Below are 15,880 nucleotides of genomic sequence, written 5' to 3'. Positions count from 1 at the left end.
GCAAATAAGAAATTCATCAGCTTCTTCAAAGTTTTGAAATTCATGCAAATATTGTTTCCATCATTTGGTATCATTTAAATGAAGAACAGGTTTGACTATTAAGTTCGTTAATGTTTTTTATTATTTTCTCTTCCAATGACGAGTATTATTTGAGATATGCATGTTGATTCATTTGATTTTATCTGCACACTATGATACCTTTTTTCTACAGCAATCTTTTTAAGAGTTTTAGTAATGTGTTGGTTTAAAATATCTAATGGCTCTCTGTAAAATAAACAAATTCTAACAGTATTGTGACTTTTCAGGTGAAATCTTCTCCACTAAAATTCTGGCTATTAATTTAATACCCGATTCCTTTTGTTCCAAGAGTTGACAGTTTCTTGAAATATTTGAGGGTGTGCATGAACACATAAGACTTTTAATTCACTCAGTCAAAAAAAAAAGTCTCTGGTTGGTTTGTGGCATGAAATTTCACAAGGAAAAAAAATGTTATGGTCTTACTTAAATTTGTATAACACATCAACGACACCCAATTTGTTCATTTAAATTTACACATTTTATTTGAGTGAAATATTATTTACAAATTGTATTTACTGGAATCTAACATACAGAAAATAAATAAAGTGAAAAATACATCTATTTTTTGTTCCTTAATCTTCTACTTCTTATTGTTAAAATTGCACTGTTGTTCAAAGGTTCTTCCCATGCTTGTGGAACAGCCATCATGTGGTTTTTGACAATGTGACTCTCATCTGAAAGTTAATTTTCATTTGGTGATCATTGGAAATTTATTACTGTAGTAAAATTAAGGGTTTCATATTTATTTTTTTGAAACCAATATATATATATATATATATATATATACTTCTGAGCATTATTAAATGCACAGAATCTTTCATTATGTTTCCAAAAGCATTTAAAAGTACATGTTATGTTTTCACGTTTTGGACATCCAATTTCATTTAAATCAAGAACAGGCCTCCCTATAAATCTCGTTAATGTTTTTGATTTTTCTCTCCCCTTTGGCGAGTAATATTTGATATTTGCATGTTGATTCTATCATCCAATCTCTTAGTTTGTCCAGAGATAGTGAACCAATTTCCCACTTCAGCTGATGGTTATATTTTATTAACCAAGAATTCTGTTTTTTAACTCTTTCAGGTAATTCTTTCCAACTACAAGGTGATTTTGTCAATACATATCTTACAATAATTCCATCAATTATACCAATGATAACCGAAAATTCGTATTTTTCACCCATTTTGACGTTATCAAATGAACAACCAATCACGTCACGATTCCTTATCTTATCTTGATCTGGTTATTAGTGCCTGGTATACTACTCTTATCTTGATCTTGATCTGGTTAAAAGTGTCCCACCAATCACGACACGAATCCTTACCCACTAATATATCTCCCTTTTCAATTCAAAACAATAATGTCACTTATCTACATCTGAAAACAACACACACCCACGACACGATTCCTTATCTTATCTTGATCTAGTCAGAAGTGCACCACCAATGACGACACGAATCTTTATCTCTACCATCACCCATAATTCCATACACGAACCAAAACACAAGAACTGATGCCACAAGGATCTGTTCTTGGACCACTGCTGTTTAATTTGTTCATAAATGATATAGGAAATGATCTGAGAGGAACAGTTCATTTGTTTGCGGATGATGCGAAGTTGGGCAGGGCAATAGTGAATGCAGATGACGTCAAAATTTTGCAGGATGATTTGGATAGATTGGAGGTCTGGGCTAAGGAGAATGGATGTCAGTTTAATGTGGCAAAATGTAAGGTTATGCATTTTGGGGTGAAAAGATTGGCGGCAGTTTACTGCATTGGCGGAACCCTGCTCCAGGAAATTGATGAGGCACGAGATTTAGGAGTGTTGGTAGATAAGGAATTGAAATTTAGGGGACACATTGCAAAAGTGACCAAAACAGCTCATCAAATCACTTGGTTGCTGAAGAATACGTTGACAAGCAGGTTATTGTTCCTCTGTATCGAGCCTTGATAAGACCCCATCTAGACTACTGTGCTCAGATTTGGTCACCTAGGTTTCTTCTTGATGGGGAGGAGGTGGAGAGGATCCAGAGGCGAGTGACCAAGATGATAGCAGGTCTGTGGAATGAACCGTATGAGAACAGGTTGAGGATTTGTGGGTTGCAAAAATTGGTTGATAGGCGGAGGAGGGGAGATATGATTGAGACATTCAAATTACTGAAGGGTTTCTATAAAATTAATTCAGAAGATATTTTTGAGAACAGGGCTAGTTTTGGGAGGACTAGGGGGCATCCATGGAAACTGGGCAAAAGTGTGGTTAGTAAAGGTGTTAGAGCTGGGTTCTTTACTTTTAGAGTAGTGAATGAGTGGAATGCGCTCCCTGAGTCTGTGGTGGATGCTGTGACAGTGAATGAGTTTAAGGCGAGGTATGATAGATACTGTATGAATGTCAAATAGTTGTGATGAATATGATTTGGGGCCACCCTCGATGAGTCTAATGACTCCCTGGAGTTGCCCGTAATAATAGTAATAATAATAATAGTAATACATATGCCCCTAAGGAAATTCTAAACAAACCAAACACATGACATCACAAAACAATGACGTCATCAAATGAACAACCAATCACGTCACGCGATTCCTTATCTTATCTTAATCTTGATCTGGTTCAGAGTGCCAGATTAATTTACTACTACTATCAGCTCAAACCCAAATTTAATAACTGAAATTAATTTCTGCATCGTCAAAATTTGGAATTTTCTTAGAATAAATACTTTTACTAGTCTCGCAGTTATACAAACATGTTTACTAAAAACGATGAAATTTCTTATATTAAAAAACGCATTACAAACATGTTGGGAGAAAAAATAGAAAAATTGTATAGGTCGAACGAGCATAGCACGTTGTAATTGTCAGTGAAACTGAAGTCGCTATTCTTATACTAAACTGCACTTGTTTAAACCTATCCGAGGTATCGCCTGAATGCTTTCAGAGAATACAATCAATGAAGGGATAAAAAAAAAAAATGAAAATGAAAAAAAAAACAAAAACTCTTGAACTTCGTGTGTATGATTTCAGCATAATAACGTATTATTGAAAAAGAAAGAAAAACTGTGGTTCATTTGTCCCCGGCGAAGTCTAAAGCTGTGCTTTCAAAAAGCTGAGATGTTTTACAACTTTCATCTGTTCGAAGAGTGCTAGCTCAACTGAATTCAGAACCCAGGTGCATCCGCACATTCCGATAAATCAATACAGCCCTTGCAATACTTTTTACAAAGTCCCGGTTTGATATAAAAGCCTAAAATATTAATTATGCTAATCGAATTCCTCGTTTGTGATTGTTTGTACGTCTAGCAGTAATGACTCGTACTAAGAATTTTTAAACATTACTTCAAAAACTCCGAAGAATGCATCAAGTAACTTAAAATTTAAATATTCCTTTTTTTCGATACTCAAAAGAAACCCCTAGATCCTCGAGGGTTTTTCTCCAGAGACGAAAAATAAGCACAGACTTGTCTTTTCCACTTATACGACTTCACCCCCCCCCCCTCACCTACGGAAGAGAAGCAACTTTACTTCGCATTCTCTAATTATACTCCTGACCCCAGTAGCAAGCTGTAATTCGACAACTTCCAGACACGGTTATTTTTCAAGGAAAAAAAAAAGTTTCTTAATTTTCTTCAGAAATACTAAATAAGGTTTTTAAGAAATACAAATGATGTCAAAAAAGTCATTTTCCTAATGTCTTCCTTGCGAATGCAGAACTTCAGCAATTACTGTTATTATACTTTACATCTACTGTTCTGAAAAGTTGGACCGTACGCTGTTGTTAATGGCTTCTAGTTTATCTGCTTGTATTTAGCTCTTGTATGAATAATATCGTGACCACGTTCACAGTATCGTAGTAACTTTTACACGTGCGGTATCGTATTATTTATTTTATGCGTACTTCAGTTTTTCAAACATACATACCATATAGGATTTATATAGCATTTTAGTTATATTTTTAAGGCTTTCTTAAAATAAACTATTTAATGTTAAATATTGCATTTTAATGCTGCCTTAAATAATATTGTATTTTTGAGGGAGGGAGGGGATTATTAAATATAATGAAATAATAACACATATGAATGGATTGTAAAATAATAATAAAATTAATAGTTAAATAATATTGCATCTTTAAAACGGATTATAAAAAAGATCCGCTTTGTTTGCATTATTAAATAATAATAACAGAAGCCCATTGCGCCATATTTTGTTGAATGCTTTGGCAATGTCCAGGAAGATCGCCCACGTGTGCTGCTTCCAGTTGAATCCTGCGCTAATGTTTTCCACGACTCTGAGAACTTGTTGTTCTGTGGAGTGGTTCTCATGGAATTCAAATTACTCATTATTAATGAGTAACTCGGATATATAATGTGCATTACAATAGTTTTACGTGGCAGGTATTTGATGATTTTGTTAGAAATTCCATCTGGGCCTTGTGCTTTCCTATTCTTAAGTTTGGTGATGATTTAACGGACCTCATCAGGTAATGTCAGTTGAATGGGGTTTACGTACTCTATGCGTTTTAGCTTGAAGTCTAGACCATGAAAGCAGTTTGGACTACACTGCTTCTCTAGTCTGTCGGCAAATGCTTCAACTTTGTCTACGTCATGGTAAACAACCCGACTTAAGTACATCAGGAAGCCCTTCCACATTGTAGGACGTGGGTTCTGGAGGTCCTATGATCACTGTGATTTTGGTGGCAGCAAAATCATTGACGGTTCTACGGTTTCTGCTGTAGTTCTGCTGTTCCAGGTTGTGTGCTTGGCATTTAGGTCTCCTGCTTCTAGCACTGCTTCGTTTGTGTCTAGAAGTTCAGTCAAGTCTTCTTCCAGTAACTGTTTGCATGGAGAGTTATATAGGGAGTATATTTTTAAGTAACCGTTTATGTGCACTTTGTTCCTTCGCTCCAGTGATTTCTATGCTGGTGGTGGCAGGATTTACAATTTCATTGTGTTCTATGTTGAGTTTGACAAATATGTCTGTGTTCCCCCCCCCCCTTCCGCCCCATCATTAGGTCAGTCATTTCGGTATAGAACATCATTTCTATACCGAAATGACAGACCTAGCGCCGTCGGATGGTCGAAGGTGCATTTCGTTTACAAATATTACCTCTACATTATAACGTGATGTAAAATTCTTGTAGTACGCGCATTTTGTTTCCTAGACCATTGGCATTCCAGAACACAATCTGTAGAGACTCGGATCTTTCACGTTTACAAACCATCAACTAGTGTTGTAAGAACTGTTTGTGTGTATCGCACCAACATCTGTGTGGTTTGCTTTGCTGAACTCGATTAACATTTCTCCCAGAGGAGCTGTTACGACTACAGCTTTGCAGGATTTGGTTGGGGCATTGGGGTTGAATTTTTCCTGCAGGTTTTGAATCTACTACTTCTGCAAAGGCACGTGTTTCGATGGTTTGTTTTGCCGTTGGAGGATTATAATCATTTGCTATGGGCACCCGTGGAGTTGTTGATGGGGCTCTTAGGTTTTTCTTTTGTGGTTTTTTAGTTGGTCAAATATTACTTGCATCCTATGTAGTTGGCACGTTTAACTAGCTCTGTTTTGATTTTTGTTTGCAGGAAAGTGTGCGCAGTTTTCTTTGCATTTCACCAGCGGAAGCCGGCCTTGGAGCAACCGGCCTTGCGAGTAGTCGAATTTCTGACAAAATGGCAGCATTGTCCAGTTGATGCCTTTCGTGGTAATAGTTCTGGTTTTATAGGCAAATCGCAACTGTTTTCTGGTCGTACATTTCTCGCTACTGTTTGAGAGAGATTGGCCGTTTATCTGCTCAAATCATACGACTAACTTTAATAGGGTTTAGTGCGGGGTTTTGGAGGCTTCTTATGACTTGTTCAGTGGTGTCGGCTTCTGTAATACCTCTCAGTACCACCTTGAAGTCTTTTTCGCTTTTTTAAAGCGAACGTATGGTATTGGACGTTTTTATCATCTAAAAGCTTAATGAGTGCGCGGTAATCTCTGGTAGTATTCAGACCCCCCCCCCCTCGTCCGTGTTCCTGGCTTTCGTAAAATTTATTTTATGGTTTTTCAGGACCACGATCACTTCCGTCCATTGTTCCTTGACTCTCAGGAGGAACTTTTACCTTACGTTAGTTTGTCCTGCTTCCATAAGGATTGCAGTTTCGTTTTAATGTTGATTCCTGGGGCGTTTTTTCTTTCTGACTTCATAGAACCGTCTTGTTCTTCAGCTGTTTCCTGATATAAATATGAGCCAAATTGTGAATACAGAGTCTGGGACTCTCGTCTGTTGTCGATGATCGGAGTGGTCGTTGACTTCACAAGCTCAATGCGGAGACGATCTCCGCCATTTCATTTGCAAGAAGTCATAAAAACTTCTGAATTGTGCAAACGTCTGCTCCAACTCAAGACTTTATCACTCAGGATCGCCTATTTAAAGTTCGTAGAGCAATCCTAAATTCTACGTTAAGCGAAGTGATAGGAAAAAAAAGAAAAATAGAATAAATCTAGTAACTAGCTGGTACTTACCTCCGGAGAAGCCTCGAACCCAAAATCACTAAAGACGGGATGAATAAATCTCAGTTTGTCATCTTGGTGATGAGCCACCTCAAGATCTCAGCACGCTTGATCAAATTAAATCAACTAATCATATTAAAACATCGAATTCTTACTCCAATATTTAATTTTTTTTTCTTTTTTGTTAGATGTATGAAGCAAAAATGCTTTTCATATTCCCCGTTATCTGTAAAGAAAATGTATGGATAGAGTAATATAGGGCTATAAGCTCTGAACATGGCAGGAGGGTAACAGCAATAGCCGAGCCTCAGTTAAAACTTCATTAGCTACAGCATTGCCATCCATTACTCTCCCTGGGTATCCATTTTAGTCGCGTCGTACGACATGCATGGGCTACATTGGTGCTGGTATGTAAATAAAGCCCTTTCTAAAAATTAAGGCGATCCCCGGAACCAGTCCTGACGAGTGGCCGAAAGATCGTCCAACTCAGCATTAGTTCCATTCAGTGACGGGCCCCTCAACACAGAACCACTCAATTCCGGGGAAAAGCATCCACCAACAAGGTCCCTCACGGGACACGCCGGAGAACATCCTCCCCAGAGACTCAAAATGCTCTCTCAGGACAAATACCCCGAAATCTAAGCCCCCCCCCCTCATCGGAAGCAAAATTCCTGAAGAAACCTAAGAGAGCGAAACTCTGCGTCCCATTTTAATCGCCTCTTACGTCATATATGGGCTACAGGTGTGTGTGTGGGGGGGGGGGGGCTATTCTTATCCCGGCACCACACGAGGTCCAATATTTCATATATTATTATTATTATTATTCAATATTTCATTTTTGGGGGGGGGGGGAGATGGACTGAGTCCTTGACTCTTTATTCCTTCATCTGATTGAAGAAAAGCTGTGTGGATGGAGTGTTATTAAGCTAAAAGCCCTAGTCATGGCTGTGTAACGGCAATAGTCGAGCCTCAGTTAAAACTTCATTGGCTACAGCTTGCCTGAAACAACACATTTATTTTTTTTTTTTTCAATTTCAATATTCAATATAGTCCTTATATATATAAGTAAGGACTGGCTTAAAGGGGAGAAGCGAGAATGCTTTTCATCTTCCCCGTTATCTGTAAAGGACAGTGTAGGGATAAGGTGTTATTGAGCTATTAAAGCTGTGATCACAGCAGGAGGGTAACAGCAATAGCCGAGTCTCAGTTAGAACTTCATTGGTTACAGCATTGCCATCCATTACCCTCCGGGGATTTGATCCTTCTCATATTTTAAGGAATTATTAGATAATACTAATTTTATCCTAATTAAAAATAGGTGTATTTAAAATGTATCAATTTTAAGTTTTTATCTTTCAAATAAATATTAAAAATTATAAAAAAGGAATGATAATTTTTCTAGTATAATTATTTTATTATAATAGATCATAGTCAAAATAATATTCGTTTATTTTCAGTATCGTATAATGTGACGTGTTCTCCAAAACTAATGATCGTGTCACTAAACGTCAATTCTACTTCTGCTTTGGTGTACCTAGAAAAACTCAAAGGTTACGTAGGTATGTATCGTGTTATCATGTATATAAAAAGGAGATTTGTGTTATTTTATCTAAAACTTAATCACTTATCAAAACCTCTGCAAACGTTTTATTTTCATATTTCACTAGCGAACTATATACTGTATTTCATTCTTTTCTTAAATCTTTAAAAGGACTGGCTTAAAGGGGCGAAGCAAGAATGCTTTTCATCTTCCCCGTGTAGAGGACAGTGTAGGGATAAGGTGTTATTGAGCTATTAAAGCTCTGATCATGGCAGGAGGGTAACAGCAATAGCCGAGCCTCAGTTAGAACTTTATTGGCTACAGCATTGCCATCCATTACCCTCCAAGGGTATTAATCACCGCATCTCACGGTCGATTCTTCACCGGCCTCATTTTTTTTCTCTTTATTTATATCTTACTTTATGATTTCACTATATATGATTTAATTCACTAGCTTATACAAGTACTTATGAAATTTGTAGTAATCCATTCGTACATGTTTCGTTTTAGTTACAGTTTTGTTTTCTTTTTCTTTCTTGTTTTTTTTTTAGCCTGCGAACCACAAATAATAGAAGAAAGAATTGTTTTCAGGTTACCTTTGGACAACATCTACGCGTGCGGAACAATCAGGATGTTAAACAAAATTACAGTAAGTATTTATTTTATTTTATTTATTAATTAATTTATTTTTTGTTTATCAGCATCGTGCAATAGATAGTTTTGGGAATGTTTGCAAAAATGTACAAACATTACACAATACTTAACTACAGCATCGTTTAATTTGTTATCAGATTTAGTCAAAAGCCTTTTCATCCTGAATTTCAAAGTCAGCATGAAACCAGTTTCCATTAAACTGTTACCAAGTTAATGGCAACAGTTTAATGGAAGTTTAGTTTCCTAAACTAAGATACGACGAGGGTGGGGGGGGGTAAGGTCTAGAAAGTTCTGATAAACACCTGGAAGAATTTTTTTTTTTAATTTCATATACAAATTTTTTCATATCTTTTTTTTTTCATATAAAAATGTTTTTTCAGAAAATATCTTTTCTTTTTAGATATATAAAAAGGCAAAATTAATTAATTTTTTGTTTTAGGTGTTTATCAGAACTTTCCAGATTCCCCCCCCCTCGTAGGTCATCGCTCAGTGTTTTGTTCCATCATAAAAAAAGAAAACGCTACAAGAATTTAGGGGAATCTACCAAGGATAATATGCTGCAACATACGCTTACAGCTGGGATAATCAGTTGAAAAAAAATAGATAACTGATTAAAAAAAAAGTACATGAATGCTGCGAAGTTTAAATCTTTGTCAGGAGGCTGATAACTTTAAATATTCTTTTGCCTAGTAGATGTTTGGGTATAAAAGTACTAAACGGCCTTGGATTACTTTCTTATGGGGTTACATGAGGGATGATTTGTCTACATAAAAGGTAACGACTACAAAAATTAAAAGAAGAATTAAAAATGATGTGCACTACACAAGTTATACATGGAGCTGACACTGAACTTGTTTACTCTAATAACGACTTTGCACTTCAGACTGTCATTCACGAGATTTTAACTCCTTCCTGATTTACGCTTATGTGTAGACCCACACTTTACCCTGCAGCTGTTCGAAAAAAAAATAAATCCGACGGATTAAGACGATTAATCCTTATTCCCATAAATGACCTACTTCTGTACATTGCGTGTGTTCTGGTCTGTTTGCCTGTTTTGAGGTGGGAAAATCCGATTTTCCGGGAGGAAAAACACCTGATAAAGATTTCTCACATTCGAACACGAATTTTTTAGAATCAAAATTGTTTTAGACAAGCAACTTAGCAAATGAACTGCTCTGCTATTATAACAAATGCTGCAACCATCGGTAGTCATATACGGCATCAGGAGATCAAGAGATGGGAATACGAGATTTTTTGAAAGCTTTGGTGAGGAAAAAAAGAAAAGAAACTGAAGGTGTCATATTTGAGTGATCACAAACGCTGTAGTAAAAAGCTATTCAATGATGGTAATATGATAATGAAATCCGAAGGGGAGAGAGAGAGAGAGAGAGAGAGAGAGAGAGAGAGAGAGAGAGAGAGAGAAGTTCTTCTTCTGAGCACTTTTTATCCAGCAGGAGCAGCGTCTGCTATTACATACTTTAAGCAATCCCAACCGGCCTGGGGTTGAGGGAGGGGAATGTATTGCAGATGTCTATAGATGTGTGTGTGTGTGTGTGTGTGTGTGTGTGTGTGTGTGTGTGTGTGTGTGTGTGTGTGTGTGTGTGTGTGTGTGTGTGTGTGTGTGTGTGTGTTTTTACGGGGCCGGTTTACCTGTTCTGAGGGACGAAGAACCGGAGTTTCGGGGTGAAAAAACCCACTACCTCCCTATGAGACCGGCTAACTCACCTTTCGTCGAAAGAGACCAGATAAAGTTCCTCTTGGGAATCGAATCCTGGATCGCCTCAGTAGCTCAATAGATGAAGCCCTTTGGTCTTTCCGACCAAAGGGCTTCGTCTATTGAGTTACGGAGGCTCTTGAGAAAAAATCGTTGCTTTTTAAAAATTTTAAATTCATTTCATTTAATTTTAAAATATCTGATTAAAGTTTCATAGGATCTGCAAATTTTGGAGCTGGTTTGAAATGACGAACATTTCTAGGGAAATGATTTTTCCCTAGTTAAATCGTACAGTTGCATGATTTTAATCCCTGCAATTTCGTATATGTAGCGTTCTTAAGTTTTCTTCATTTAAGTAATAAATCCAATGAATCTTAGAAATATTCGAAATTCCGTGAAAGGCCGATCTCTGTGATTGTTAACGGCAAACCACCATACTTCCGAGATCATCCAATTCCTTCTCACGAATTGAGAGAAATTGGTTCATATATCAAAAGTCGCCTTTTGGTATTAGCTCAGACAGTTCTAAATCCTACTAATCGGTCTGTCTATTATTTCATCTATCTATTGTGTCATCAGTAGATAAAGGACAGGACACAATCGTTTCTATCTGTAAATCAGATTATTGATTTTTTTCTTAGATGGATCATTGCGCATACGTGAACCAATTATCTCGTTAATTTCAGTTAAAGGTTAATAACATCAGAACCTATCGCCATTCAATGGGTGTCATCCTTAGACTTTTTACTTAAAAAAAGAACGATACTGTAGATCATCGTGAATCGTAAAAAAAAAAGTTTCGGAAGCACTGTGCAATTTATAAAGGTGTCGTTCCCCTGTGGTCTCTACGTCCTGCTGCATCGGATGTAGAGGGCAAAGAGAAGTATTACATGCAGAAGTGGTTTGATTAAGAAATTTGGAATGACTCATGAATAATGAATAAAATATCAGTCCGAAGACTTTTAAAGCTTTAAATAATTGTTATGAATTATGAAACAGAGACAAGAAGAGGAGATATTGATTAGCATATTAAACTACAATCCCATGTTGGTAGTTCTCGCTCTTCGGCTAAACTAAAGAAAGAAATTATAAGAGAGGTGTTAATCGCTATCGATGGAGCACAGGCGGAACCAAAATATTCGGCATCTGCTGATTGTTTTTTTTTTTTATTCTTGAATATTGAATTAATATTACTTTGCTTATCGAAAAAACTGAATCCCGAATTAACAACTACAAAACTACAATTTTAACTTAAGTCCTTATAAGGACAGGCTTAAAGGGGCGAAGCAAGAATGCTTTTCATATTCCCCGTTATCTGTAGAGGACAGTGTAGGGATAAGGTGGCATTGAGCAATTAAAGCTCTGATCATGGCAGGAGGGTAACAAGCAATAGCCGAGCCTCAGTTAGAACTTCACTGGCTACAGCATTGCCATCCATTACCCTCCAAGGGTATTGGATTGAATGAATCAATCACCGACTATGTAAGTAAAGCTGAAATCTCAAAAATACGGACGATCTCTAGGCCACTCCATAGTGGGCGAAAGACCGTCCTAATCTCAGCGTTGGTTCCACTCAGTGACGGGCTCCCCGACCACTGAGCAGAACCGCTCATATTCCGAGGAAAATAATTCACCGGCAAGTACCCCTCAGCGGGCCGTGCCGGAGAACACCTTCCCCGGAGACTCAAAGTGCTCCCTTAGGGCAAACCCTAAGAGAGCGAACTCATTAACCCAGGATAACAGCAACAGTCGAACCTCAGTTAAACTTCATTGGTTCAGCATTGCCATCTGTTACCCTATATGGGCATCTCATATAAAATCAGTCACCGTATCTCACGGTCGATTGTTCTTTTTAGTCCACAATTTTAACTTATAGTCCTTATAAGGACTTTAAGTCCTTATAAGGACTTAAAGCTTAAAGGGGCGAAGCAAGAATGCTTTTCATATTCCCCGTTATCTGTAGAGGACAGTGTAGGGATAAGGTGTTATTGAGCAATTAAAGCTCTGATCATGGCAGGAGGGTAACAGCAATAACCGAGCCTCAGTTAGAACTTCATTGGCTACAGCATTGCCATCCATTACCCTCCAAGGGTATTGGATGGCAATGCTGTACTTCTCTAACTTAAGTTTGAGTATCTAACTTCCTCAATAGTTAGATACTCAAACATCTAGATGTAAAACACATTATGGTGTATAAACTTTATCCACAATAACTTTAAGAATATAAGGGTAACTCTTCTGAAACTGTAGAAACTGTTTTATATTTTGTATTTCTTTCTTTTTCTTTAGCTTAGTATTATTGATTTTTTGCGTTCGGTTTTATTAAATTTAATTATTTTGGACGATGACGAAAGATAGATAAAAGGTCAAAGGGCCTTTTCTTCACAATATATTGCAGTTGAGCTCTAAATCTGAAGCACGGAACTTCCAACTAACATGATTATACCACACTTCAAAGTTTCTCAAGATTACAAAATTCCTTTACTTTAAGGACATAGTAGAGTAGATATTATACGATGGCTGACAAAAAGTTTATAGAAGACTTTTTTTTTCTAGTAAATGTTAGCCTAACAATATTTTTTGTTATTAGAAGAGTCCTAGGGAAAAAAAAAAAAAAAAAAAAAAAAAAAAAACCATGCAACTGTCAGTCTGTTCGTAGATTCAATAAGTTTTATTATCAAGGAAATAGTGGTAATAAAATGAAAAATTCATGTGAGAAATCACTCCAACTCCTCCAACTGTGGAGTAGCCTGAAGATGTGCAAAAAAATAATATATAAAAAAATAAATAATTTCTTTATAATACACATACACATGCACACATGCATTAGTTGTATTACGCACGTATTTATTTCTAAATATCTTAATAAACATTATTTATCCATGAAGGAATTACTTCATGAATAATAGAAAATACATATAAATATTTATTAAAACACTTTTACATAAATATCAGCATCAGTTGAATTAAAGCGATATTTTACCCCCCCCCCCCCATTTCTTGCCATCCGTTCTTGATTGGCAATTTTTGCGTTTCGGCCTCATGACTGTGAACCACCGAAATTCGCATTCACCAAGACAGATGAATACAAGAGGGAAGTTTATTGAATACAATCACGTCGTTCTGAAAAAAGAAAAAAAAAAAAAAAAGGCAAGCATTCTTTACTGGCCTTTGCATATTTTATAACATATTTATATCAGTATCTGTGCAATCTCTTTTCATTTTAATTTAAAATTATTTGAAGATTTTCTTCGCAATCCAAACATCTTACGACTTCCCAATATCCCAAACTCCAGAAAATATTCGTAGCGGTTGTTAAGATTCTGGCTCGTTTGTCTGAAAACAACGACCATAACCAAGAATAAAAACAAAATATCAGAAGATAAAATGAAAGAATTGCGAGACTTAAATTTCTGAATATAAATAAACAATTACCATTTATCAATAAAGAAAAAAAAATTCTGTAATTTAAAGATTTGATCATTTTAAAATACTGCGTAACTCTCTTGAAGTTTCAATCGGAACTCTACCGACTCGATTTAGAAAAAATAAATTTATGGTAACAATTAATATAAAATCCCAATAATGCAATTATGACGCAACTAACGAAGCGTTTGTTGCCTAGAAACCACAACAATAACTTAAATATGTTGATTAGTTTTGTACCTAATTGCCTGCTTATTTCTGTTTATGTGCAACTTTATAAGAAATAATGAGGTTATTTCGACAAAAATGACATTTTCTTGTGCTTTATTATTTTTATCGGAAGGGAAAGTTCACTTGGAAGTTGTTTGTTTTCAGTACACAGCAGGGATGAACATAAAACCAATAATTGGATCTCTCTGTCTGTTTTTCTTTTTAGGGAGAAAGAATATTTTACCATAGGGTGATCATCGAAGAGCCGGAAAAGCAAGTAGATGTGATTCTTGTCAAGTGCATGATATCTCGAGACCACAATACAACAGCGAACATGACAAACAGAAAAAGGAGGGAAGTCTTACCGGAAAATTTCACAGAAGAGTAAGATTGAATCAGACATAGAAAAATAGTTGATATACTGAATAATAGAGTCTAGATTGTTTCTCATAATAACAGTATATAGTTTCCGATATAGCTATCTCTATTTTAAAAAAAGTAACTATTGTGTGTAAGTTGCTATAGCAACGGGGAATAATTAATGCTATCCGTTTATTTATTTTTTCTCTAGAAAGAAGCATTTTTCATTTTAAAATTTACTATTTCATGGGTGTAAAATTAAGTGTTACAGAAACCCTGACATACAATATGGTTGCATTGTAGTGAAGATCAAATTACTAATATAGCATATTAATTTTAACATGCCTATACTGTTCTCCTACAATAATAAATATAAAAAATAGACTATATTAGAAAAGTAAAATAATCTTCGCTCAATTCTGCTCTACTATAGTGCGATTTATATACTGCAAAACAGTACTGAAAGGAAAAAAAAAAAAAAAATATATATATATATATATATATATATATATATAATCCAGAATATCTCAAATGAACTGCACACATTCAAGTGGATCGTGTGGTTTGAGTCTTCATTTGGATAGATTCAATAAAACTTTATGTTTTAGGTGCTGTATGATGTTCGTAATTTTGCTCCATTGATTAATTAGCGCTCTTTGTGTACGCAATGATGGCGGAGCTAAGGCATGACAGCATCATATCGAGTGGATATGATTGATTGACTGAGCAATTATTCTTACACTGGTCGAGATTGAGTGGGTGCCGTTAACTACACCAGAGAGAGAGAGAGAGAGAGTATTCTACTGGAGTGCATATGCAAGTGCTAGTGAAATGGCACATAGTGTTGAAGCATCTCCTTCCCTAGACATACCTGTTGATTTCTGCAGGTTTTTTTTTTAATCTGTGTGCTTTTCAAAAGGAACAAAAAGAAAAATAACAATGGTTTTATGTAAATTAGAAGCTTTGGTTAGACTCGATAAAGGAGAACAAATTATACCGGTTGCTGTTAAAAATGAATTGGTCTTATTTGTATAAAATATCATTGATGATTTTTCACATTTTGTCGATTTACTTTTGGTTGACTAATAGGTGGGAATTTAGAAGTTAAATCATAGGAAGCATAATAATGAATGGTAATCAAATCTTTAGTCCTCCTACATAGTAACGATGATAAAGAGTCAAGATGAGTTTATACGCATGCATAAATCGTTCTTGAAATATCTCATCCAATTAAATCTCTTCACCCACTGGCTGATAGGACTCCTACATTTCTATTTCCGGAAAATCAGATAGTGTGTGTGTGTTTAGTGAAACAGAAAAAAATAACATAATTAATTTCTTCCTATCTTCTTCGAACTCACCAAAAACGCCAGAGATTAATGCATTTAGATTTCATTTTTTCCTCACAAACA

General features: G+C 35.9%; 1 protein-coding gene across 1 annotated transcript in view; it reads left to right on the top strand.

The window, feature by feature from the left end:
- LOC150109374 (uncharacterized) overlaps positions 1-15,880 on the top strand; it is a 226,240-nt gene that overhangs the window by 196,527 nt on the left and 13,833 nt on the right. Inside the window, exons 2-4 of the mRNA XM_090407765.1 lie at positions 8,019-8,120; positions 8,653-8,750; positions 14,335-14,492. Of these exons, the coding sequence (XP_090263891.1) occupies positions 8,019-8,120; positions 8,653-8,750; positions 14,335-14,492 (358 nt within the window). The remainder of the gene's footprint in view (positions 1-8,018; positions 8,121-8,652; positions 8,751-14,334; positions 14,493-15,880) is intronic.

This window comes from Typopeltis vanoorti, chromosome 2 (genome assembly GCF_054136105.1).
Source record: "Typopeltis vanoorti isolate ZY-2024b chromosome 2, IOZ_Tvanoo_1.0, whole genome shotgun sequence".
In the NCBI taxonomy this organism is placed as follows: Eukaryota; Metazoa; Arthropoda; class Arachnida; order Uropygi; family Thelyphonidae; genus Typopeltis; species Typopeltis vanoorti.
The sequence above is the reverse complement of the archived record's forward strand: the minus strand, read 5'-3'. Positions and strand labels throughout refer to the sequence as shown.